Here is an 11078-nt window from a genome sequence, read left to right as displayed (position 1 = left end):
GGCCGAAAGCCTTGCAGCTGGCCTGTTGTGCCGCTGGCCTTCTGAGGCAGGACTGTAGGGCCTCAGTTGCGGATCTGTGCTGTGGTTAAGAGCTTCCCACTGGCTTGGTGAGATACCACCTATACTGGGCTGCACTCCCCTTTTACCCAAATGAGACAGACCTTTCCTATAGCCTTTCTAAGTTATCTTTGGCAGGAAGTTTTATCCAGTCGTTTTAGAGGCTTGATTTAAACTTGCTTCAAAGGAAACTAGGGAGAGTTCAGTCAACTTCCTGACTTTTCTCTGCCATCTCAGCTCAACCCCCTTTATTTAGTTCTTGAATGAGCCTTATTCCACCATTTGTCCTAAGGCAACAATTTTCCTTACTATTCTTTCCTCCCTTGCTTTTCCATTATGACTCATTTAATTTCCTTCAAGTATCCTTCAGTCAGTCCGGCCAGCGCAATTTTTTTTTCCTCCAAGGCTTTATCTGGACATTTCTTCATGGTGGTTAGAATATTCTTTGGTTTACTCATGGTGGGAGTGGGTGTTAGTGGGGCTGTGTATAGGTCAAACTCTGAAACTGAATTACGAGGATCTGACTAGGCCTCTCCTTTAAGGGACTCCAGGGGCCTCCTCTACTCACAGGGCTCCATTAGTCTCCTGGCCCTAGGTAGTACCTAGTACACTTCCCTCCTGCTGCTGGATTGGGGTGGGCATAGGGTTACTCCTGTGGTGGGTTCCTACCAGACTTCAGTCTGCTACCACTGGATTTTGCCTAGGATGTTTCTCCCACAGCTTGGCTGGGGCCACTGGCTCCTGGAATACCCTGAGGTTGTTCTCTCTATCCAATAGTCTAGGACTGGGTTGGTATCCTGTTGAGACTGGGCCAGTCTCAAGCTCTTGCTTACTGGAGTGCTGTCTTGGACCTCTCCCCCCACCTCACCCCCACCCCAATGCCCAGAGGCTGCTGCCAACCCGAGTTGGACCTGCTCAACCAGCCAAGGATTTGGGGTAGGCTTGCATAGAGAGTTCCCCAGAGTTGTTCTCCTGCAATCATAGGCCTTGGGCAAAGTCCAGGGTCCTTTAAAGCTCAGATTGGAAGTGCTGGGACAGCCTGTAAAGTGTAGACCTCTGCCCTTCTCCCTCCATTCACCTTGTCTATCTCAGATTCTACAAAAGATTCCTGGCGACCCTCTGTGGATTTCAGGATTAGGGAGAGAAGTCTAGAGGTCAATATTTCTATGTCCCATGCAACGTTTGAGGGATCTGTCATTCTCTGTACCCTAGCACACCACTTCCTCCCCAACCCCCACCCTCGCCCTCAACAGAAAGTCCAGTTTGGCTGGACTATAGAGTACAGGAAGAAGAGGAATGTACAATAAGGCCGAAAAGGTACATCGGAACCGGGTTGAAAAGGGCTTTAAAATACCAAACAGAGGAGTTTAGATTGTATTCTAGAAGCAACAGAGAGTGGTTAGAGTTTATAGGAGGATGACATATTCAGACTGTGCTTTAGGGAAATCACCTTGGCAGCTGTGTGTGGGATGGGTGGGAATGGAAAGAGACCAGTTAGTCAATAGTCAATATGAGGGAAATAGAAGTCAAAGAGAATGCAAAATTTGCGGACTTGGGATACTTTAGAATGGGGGCACCCTTGACGAGAACAAAGGAAGGTTGGAAGAAGGGTAGTTTTTTGTTGAGTTGTAGATTTTCACGTTCCAAATGTCTAACAGGAAGATGGTGATAGAGGGCTGAAGCTAGCGAAAAAGATGAAGGCTGTATGTAAAACTCTGTGGATCATCAGTAGAGAGATGATTATTAAACTGATGAGGTCACAAAGGAACAGAGTACATAAAAGTGTTGCAAGGACAAGCTCATTATTAGGCTTTTGTTGTTCAGTTGTTTCAGTCGTGACCAACTCTTCGAGACCCCATTTGGGGTTTTCTTGGAAAAGATACTAGAGTGCTTTACCATTTCCTTTTCTGGTTCATTTTACAGGTGAGGAAACTGAGGCAAACAGGATTAAATGACTTGCCCCGGTCACACCACACCTTAGCGTCTAAGGCTAGATTTGAACTCAGGTCTTTCTGACTCCAAATCCAGTAATCTTTCCATTCTAGCTGCCCTATTATTAAGCTGGCAACTCTCAAAAATCATGTAGTGCCTCGCACATTGACCAGAAGGTGCTTAATTAGTGTTGTCTGATTAGTCTGCCAAGTCATAGAGAGAGTGATCTGTACCAACAGAAGGAGTCCTTGAACTGATGGAATAATGATTCTTGAAGTATTGGAGCAAGTTACATATATAGAAAAACACCTACATATCTGAATAGCGACCACGAAACCTGGATTTGCTGAGAAAGTCCGAATTTCAAGGAAAGGAAGGCAGCTTGGTGAAGTGGGAGGAACACCAGAGTGGGAGTCAGGAGACAAAGTCCCAGTTCTGGGCCAGCCACCACCAAGTTGTGTGACTTCTGTGACTTTTCACTCCTCTTTGGGCCAGGTAGCATCTAAGTCTCTTCCAGTACCAAAAGTCCTTAAAAAATAATGTATTAAAGTTCAGGATCCTTCCTAGACTGGGTCACCATTTTTGGTTCAGAAAAGATGGTCACGGTGTAACAGCTGGTTCTTGCTCCTTAGAAGTGGCTAATTAGCAGGCTATGGTACTTAAGATTTCACAATCACCACAGACAACTTAAGAGTCGTCTTTTCTTCTAATGGATCAAATGAAGATGATTACTCTGGAAAATTATTTGATGAGTAACCCTCTATGATGGTCCTCGGGCCTTGTGCTTCTGTTTACAGATTGGCAGAGCTCAGGTCAGCTCGAAAGCTATCCAATTAAGGAAACCAATAATTATATTACCTTCAAAAGACGAAGTGGACCCTGGAGAATAAAGAACACACTTGAAGACAGCTTTTTAAGGCAAGTGTTGCCGCAATATGTGAAATCATTTCCTGTTTGCCTGAAGCTGTTACAATCAAGCATTGTTCCACACGCTTCTTTAGAAGTGATTCCTCTATGTTTTTTCAAAACACCTAATGAGCAAGCATGACATAAATGACTTAATATGTAGCCAAGGAATTTTCTTTCTTGGCATTTATTCCTATGATATCTAAAGTCTTTTTCTTTTTGAGGGGGGAAGGCAGGACAATTGAGGTTAAGTGACTTGCCCAAGGTCACACAGCTAGTAAGTGTGTCAAGTGTCTGAGGCCAGATTTGAACTCAGGTCCTCCTGACTCCAGGGACAGGCACTCACTGTGCCACCTAGCAGCCCCCCTCAAGTCGTTCTAGGCACAAATTCCCACAAGTCAAACTTAAGGACTATGAAAAATGTATTTTGCACTACTCAAAAGGATCTGTGATCTCACTGATTCTGCAGTTCCCTTCAAAGATGCAGCCTGTGACCCCTCCATGACTGCTCATCCTGTATGACTCTTGTCCATGCCATTTCAGCTGACCGACAGTGGAGTCCACCCACCTAATGTGTGGGGGGCCTACTTTGCTTTTTTCTTACGTTAAAAATTTTTAATAACCTGATCTGTGATTTCACAGAGTGGGGATACTGCCAGTAAGGAAACTTTTTCTACCAATGCAAATCTGTAACTACTCTTCAATTTAATATATTGGAGAACTGCTTGGGTCACTGAACGATTCAGTGTTTATAGCCCATGGTCAACGTGCATGTATTAAGCACTTACTATATTACAAGCACTGAGCTAAATGTTGGGGATACCAAAAAAGGCAGAAACAATCCCTGCTTTCAGGAAGCTTAAAGTCTAACTGAGGAAATAATACGCAATTTAACTAGGTACATACAACATCTATACAGAACAGATCGATGGAAGGCAATCTGAGATGGGAAGGAATATAAAGCTATGGAAAAATCCAGAAAAAATCTCATGCAAAAGATGAGATTTTAGCTGAGTCTTGAAAGAAACAGGGAAAACCGAGAAGAGATGAGTGAGCAAAGCATTCTGGGGACTTTTTATAAAGGCTTGCCCAGATTAAGTAATTTGCACAGGGTCAGCTTGTACGTGTCAGAGCAGATTTTTAACTCAAATCTTTCTGTCTCCAAAGCCAACTTTCCATCCAGAGGCAAAAAAGGTGGTACAGAGGATAGAGCAGTGGGCCTCAGTCTGGAAAACTTGAATTCAAATCTTACCTTAGACACGTTAGCCGTAAGACCTTAGGCAAGTCATTTAACCACTGTCTCAGTGGTTAAAATGGGGATAATAGCACCTACTTCTCTGGATTGTTTTGAAGATCAAAAGAGAAATTTGCAAAGGGCTTGCCACAGTGCCCGGCCTATAGTACCCACGCACTTCATAAATGATTGTTTCCTCCCTTCTATCCACTGTGTTTTCTCTGCTGCCTCTCTGAGGTGCCACTGGGTCTACTATTCTATGGTTCTATGAAAGAAATGAAAATCTTATAAAGATCAGAGTGGGGAGAGAATTTGATTTAGATGAAGAGCGTCTCTGCTCCAGCCTCCTCAATATATTTTCAGTGGCAGCTAATAGTGCTTAGTACTTAGTTCCCTAGTGAGGAGCAGGACTAATAACTGCTACTTTTCTAAAGGAGTAATCTTTCATTTGCTTTAGACACTAACAAGGAGGCCCCAACCCTTTCTCATTTGTTCAAGCATTCCAGGCTCTTCTCACAACAGAGTCCTCCTAACCTGTGTACTTTCTCTATACCCCAGATAACTTTCTTTATCCCTTCTTTAAAACAAAAAATGCCTTTGGATTCAATACCTCCCTTCCCGCAAAAATCTTCCTTGTAACAAAGTGGGGCCAGGAAAGGAATAAGCATTTATCAAGAGTCTACTATATTCTAGGCGCTGTGTCACAGGCCCTTTGCAAATCTCTTTTGATCTTCAAAACAACACAGGTGGAGGAAGCAGGGACACAGAGGAGCTACATAATGACTTGTCCAGGGTCACACAATTAGTAATAACTGAGGCTGGATGAACTCAATCCTTCTTGACTCCAGGTCTGGCACTCAATCCACTGTACTGAGTAGCAAAACAAATTTATACGGAGACTGAGATGTGCACCCTCAGTCTACCACGACTCTGTTGAGAGGTTCCCTGCTATTTTTGAATCTTCCAGCCAGGATAACCACATACAGTATCAGCAAGATAACCCAAGCCGAGAGGAGCAGCAGTGTTGCGTCGTAGTGCTGCAGTGAATACGGTGCCAGGTGTGGAGTCAGGAAGACCTGAATTGAAATCTGGCCTTCAGATGCTTCCTAGCTGTGAGACCCTGGGCAAGTCACTTAACCCTGTTTGCCTCAGTTTCTTCATCTGTAAAATGAGCTGGAGAAGGAAACAGAAAACCACTTCAGTATTTTTTGCCAAGAAAACCCCAAATGAGGTCAAAAGGAGTATTGGGTTGCTTCAGTTAAGTACTGAGAAGTGAAGAACCATGCCAATTTATGTTATCCTTGGTTAGTCTTTGTAGCTTTATGTATAACTACGTGACATAGTAGATGGAGCTTTGGACTTGGAGTCAGGAAGCCTTGAGTTCAAGTCCAAATTAGACTCTGTCTGCCTCAGTTTCCTGACCTATAAAATGGGGGTGATAACAGTACCTAGCTCCAAGAGTTACTGGGAGGATGAAACGAGATATTTATAAAATGCTAAATTAGGGCTATTATTACCATTGAGGCAGTTAGGGGTGGCAAAGTAGTTAGAACTGTGGACTTGAGTGTCAGCAAGACTCGAGTTCAAATTAGGTCTGCGACACTTACTAGCTATGTGACCCTGTTTGCCTCAGCTTCCACAACTGTAAACCTGGGGGGAGGGAGGAGATAGAAGAAGACACACGCGTGTGATGGGGTTAATAACAACATCCTTCCAGGGCTGTATGAGTGTCAAATGAGATAATATTTGTAAAGCACTTAATGTATCTTCTGACAAATAGTAGGCTCTTAATAAGAGAGCCTTTCTTCTTTCTCCTGCTTTCTTCCTTCCGCATTCAAAATGTGTTTGTAGCAGGGATAGAGAAAAGGAGTTAGAACTCATGCCCTTCCTATACCCGACCCTGTGAATTCCCGTGGTGAGTGAGAAATAAGAAGCAGGCGGGGACAGCCGTTCCTATCTTGAGGATACCCAACTTAAAATCATCAATAATGAACTTAACATCCGTCAGTCAACTAACATCTACCAAATGCCTACTATGTGCCAGGCATTGTGTTAAGTACTGTGTACACAAAGAAAGACAAAATAAACAAAAGAACCCCAGTCTAAAGGAAGACAACATATAAATTGTGTGTAACTTAGGATGGATGTGTGTGTGTGTGTGTGTGTGTGTACACCCAATATTAAACTCTGGATAAGGCCCAGTAGCACTTTCCCAAGAACATCCCCCCACCTCCCTGCATATCCTCCCATGCCACCTTATAACAAATTCCAGGCTAGAATGGACAACATGATGGGTGAGGCTATAGGCTAAGCATCTTATAATTCAGTGTACTTGTGTATTGGAAGGCTTTCCAATCATCTGAACAGACATTTCCATTCACTTCACATAGTTTTAGACTCAAGGACGACACTCTTTCTGGGCCTACAATTGTATGAAATACAAATAAATCTTAAGCATATAACATTAACTTTTTAAGTAAATTAACTTTTTTTTTTAGTTACCTAAGAAATACAGAGACCAGGATATAAAAATATTTAGGGTTTCAAATTTGAAGTAGATAAATCAAAGGCCTTGAGGGTCAGTGATCTTGGGTTCATATCCTAACCTCCCTGGTCTCCTTGTGTGTACAATGAGGAAGCCCCTGGGGTTCTGTCCAGTTCTACAGTTCTGCCCTGATGATCTGTTTCTTCGCTGTGGTACCTCTGGGTTTTAGACAACTCTTGACTGTAGAGTACTGATGCTGTCAGTTCCTACCAAGCTAAAAAGTCTTTGAGCCTATTCCTATCAACAAAACCGTTTTGGTTATCATAAGAGGAGCATGGGTAAGTTTATTGTTCATCACCTGAAGGTTGGCTCTAGCCATTCACAAAACTATTTGCCAAGATGTGGAGAAGCTGTACTCTGTATGACTAATGAGAGCCCTCAGACCAACAGAATTCTGGATCTTTTAGTAACAAACCACTGGCAAGCATGTGATACACTGAAATAGACACTATTTATTTCCTTTAAGTCAAGCAGTATAATTTGCCAATAGGTAAGTGTTAAGTGTCAAGCATGAAATCTGTACACATTTTTCCACTAAAGGCTGCAGAATCCAAGCTGCGGCCAATAACCAGGACGGAAATCTCACTATACAATGAAGTCTACAATGGAGCTATAACATAAGGTGAAGAATTAGCCATCACCTAAGAAATGCCAGAGGCAAAACATTAGCACCAGATTTTTCTTAAGCAATAATATAGCTATTTACAAACTTATGTACACGGAGACACAAGAATCTTTGGGTCCCTTCTAACCAAACATTGAAGAAGAGGTAAAACAGAGAATGGGTTGAGGCAGTGATGAACAAGATGCTGCTTTGCCAAACAGACAGGAGAGCACTCTGTATTGCTATGTGTGAGAGAAATGCCTAAATCAAAGTATTAGATACAGACACAAATTATATTATTCACATTACACATACATTTATCATCAAAACAACTACAATACTGTACTTGTACTCTGCATCACCAAAGGGAGTACTCAGACTGATAAAGTCATGGATCTTTTAGTAACAAAATCAGCAACATGCTCAATACACTGAATTTCCTTTAATGGTAGGGAACAGGCAAAGGGATAGGGAATTACAGATAAAAGGGAAAACGTCCTATCTTTGTCTATTTTTGGGAGGGGGGGAGCACACTGAAATTCTTTAAGTTATCATTTGCCCTGACATTACTCGTCACAGCAGCAAATGACTTCTGGGCAGAAGGGAGATTACTTCATTAGAAGTAGAGGGGCTTTCAAACTCAAAAGAGGTTTGGGGGGAGGCGGGGTAGTTTAACTTAACAGGAATAAGAACTTTGAAAAAATGATCTATGTTAGGGTAGAAAGAGTAGCTGATATATGTATACACACATATACATGTATCTGTCTATTCATATAGATCTATGATCTCATTGATTTGGAAGGTTCCTCCAACAATGCAGACTGCCTGCCCATTTTGGTTTGTACATATTTCTGTACATATGTATGTGTGTACATATTACTTATGTGTATGTATTTTCCTCTAACACCATTAAAAAAAAACCTCCTAATTAGTAACTTCATTCTGTGGGAAGTTATACATTAAAATTGACAAAAGACAGAATTACAGCTGTTGAAGTTGTGTTATGTTTAAGAACAGATTTCCTTATCAGCTAATTTAGTGTGTTTTGTTTCTGTTCTTTTAAAATTTTGTGTGCGCAGGTATGTGTATGTACAGTTCTTCTGACGGATACTAAAAGGAAGGTTGGCCGGCCTAATGGAAAACATTCTCGAGAAATAGAACAATTAAAAAAGTATTAAAATGATTCCTTAACAATTGTCCCACTATGGTCTAAAATATGAAGTTGGTCCAAGGCTTCCTCTTGCCCTGAAACGTGCACTGAGTTAGAAAATGATTTCTGTGGAAGCATATCACTTTTAAAATTATCTTCTGTGAAATTAACGAGACTCCTGGAAACATATGACAACGGCCTTTGCTTCTGCTGGAATTTTGTTTTTCCGTGATTAAAAAAAGTGTACAAACTTTTAGAAAACAGTTATGAAAAGATTCTGCACAGGAATTATACATTTCACGTGGTCGCTACAAGTAGGGTGAGATAAACAACGGAATGAAATGTGTCCAAAAAAGCTTTGGTGACACATTGAGGCATATCAAAGGAGGTAAGCAGTATTGAACATCACTATTTTAGTGACTGTGTGCACACAAAACAACTATGGTACAGGTGAAAAGAAAACGGAGATTATGTTAAGAATGTTCTGGTGAAACACCAACTCCTTAATCCTAATGGCCATGCTACTGCTAGGGACATTTTCAAAAATAATGAACTTAGTCTGCAAGGAAACATCATTTGAGTTGGGGGAGTAGGGGGGAAGGCATGCATACTCTTTCCTTAAGTGGTATTTCAATCTCAGGATACCTGAGCCAACAATTTAGGTAATCAATTTCACAACTGGTTCTAAACCACTAAACAAACCATTCACCTTTCCAAAGTGTTAATAAATTATTATCATCTGCTAGGACCAGATAACATCATTATATGATATGATAAATTAATGCTTATAAAGTTAAATGAGATGGAACAGATATGAAAATGCAGCCCTGCTCCCTGGATGAATTATTAGAGATCTGCACCAGAGTCTTCTCCCCCAGTATGTCTCATTTTCTTACTAAGGCTGCACGCTGTCCACATGCTCATTTAAATTGGGTTCACCAACAATCCGTACAGCATCTGAAGACAGGAGAAACAGTAGCTATTTCATTAAAAAATTATCTGCATGCTCTACTGGAAACAGACTTCACAACACACTGAAATTGAAGCTTAAAATTCTCTAGTTTCTCTGCAGTCATTTCTAAAGACGAAAGGATAAGACGAGCCACTGAGCTCAGCAATCAGAAGGAACTAAAACGATTTAAATACATCATCCAAACAAAACAAATGAGGAAGTTATTGCTCTTGTAAAATAGCAATTTTGCTATTTTTTTTAGGACTCTATCCACAGGGCATAAATATAAGCTGGGTCCCCCACCCCACACCCACTTTGCACGCTCAGAAAGCGGGCCTAAAAACTGCCATTCCGGTCCTCCACCAGGGCGCTTCTCCTCTTACTTGGCCCGTTCTGGTGGCAGGCTTTCAGTCAAACACTTGAGCTGCTCCTCCCCCAGCTTGATTTTATCCTCCAGTTCTCGCTGCTCAATGATGAGGGCTGACTTCATCTTCACGAAGTGCTCGTAGTCGGCCAGGCTTTCCCCGCTCAGGTAGCTGGCCAGAATGTCAAAGACGATCCGCTCCCGGCGGTCCAGGTTCTCCTTGAGTTCTTTCGCATCTTCGTGCTGGCGTGTGAGCAGTTTTTGCTTCTCCAGGAGCGTTCGCTAGAGGTAGAAAAACCATGATGTTTAAGGAGTAGGAGTTGAGATGAACAAGGGATGGGGCAGTGGGCCAAGCTTGAGGAGGAGAGTTCCCACAAGTATTACTGTCACTCCTCCACTGGCCGCATGTAAGACATTGTCTCTTTTTTCCCCCATTCAAATTCTGACTTCCGATTGCTTTAGGGATAGAAGCTAGATCTGAAATTTCATTACTATACAGAACCCCTAGATGAGGAAATTCCTTCCCCCAATACCAGTAAACAATTTGTTCTAATAGGTCGGAAAGGAATTAGGTTACTACGCATGGAGACAGGGATTGGTTTTATGATTTCACCGGTACAAAGAATATTCGTATTCAGATGAGGAAGCTCTCTACCAACACAGGCTGGCACCTATAATCTTAAAAAGGGACTTGAATAGGACCACAACGCCAGAATATGTCAAGAATCAGGATGTGAACTGGAGTCTTCCAGGCCAGCACTATATCTATAACACCATGCTTTCTCTCTCAACATTGGCCTTAGAGGAGAGTTAAACTATTGCTTGGAAAGGAAGACCCTCTTTAGGCATTTATACGGAAAACAATCTTTAAGGTGACCTGCTTCTCCCTCTAAACTCTCATCTCCATTAATGGCGCACCATCTTCCCATTGGATCAGGCTTCGAATCTTGGGATTATCCTCAATTTTCCCCCTCTTGCCCTCACCCTGTTATCCAATTAGTTGCTGAGTCCCTTTATAAACCTTGCAGGGTCATTGATTTGTATTCTTTAAAAGGGCTCTAGTATGTTGTACTGCTATTTTTAACACAGCTGCATCTTGAGTCTCAAACCAAATTATAAACTCCACGTGAGCAATGGTCTGTACTTCCTGAACACCAACATATAGTCAATACTTACTGAAGAATTGAATTAGACTAGGAAGGGATAGGGATTTTAAATTTAAATAAAAAAAATTTTTTTTTTTAAAAATTAAATTTAAAAAAATCAGCTGAACTGACAGATAAGACGACAGTTATTTTTCCAAATGAAGTTCATATCTTCAACTTTTAGGTCAT

The 11078-nt window shown here is 41.7% G+C and overlaps 1 protein-coding gene across 6 annotated transcripts in view; it reads right to left on the bottom strand.

The window, feature by feature from the left end:
- Nucleotides 1–7103: 7103 nt before the first annotated feature.
- The window catches only part of SHROOM2 (shroom family member 2), a 245925-nt gene continuing 241950 nt past the window's right edge, over nt 7104–11078 (bottom strand). For all 6 annotated transcript variants that reach the window (XM_036747864.1, XM_036747865.1, XM_036747867.1 and 3 more), the window contains one exon: nt 7104–10026. In XM_036747864.1, the coding sequence (XP_036603759.1) occupies nt 9760–10026 (267 nt within the window). In that variant the 3' untranslated portion in view covers nt 7104–9759. The remainder of the gene's footprint in view (nt 10027–11078) is intronic.

This window comes from Trichosurus vulpecula, chromosome 2, assembly GCF_011100635.1.
Source record: "Trichosurus vulpecula isolate mTriVul1 chromosome 2, mTriVul1.pri, whole genome shotgun sequence".
NCBI lineage: Eukaryota > Metazoa > Chordata > Mammalia > Diprotodontia > Phalangeridae > Trichosurus > Trichosurus vulpecula.
The sequence above is the reverse complement of the archived record's forward strand: the minus strand, read 5'-3'. Positions and strand labels throughout refer to the sequence as shown.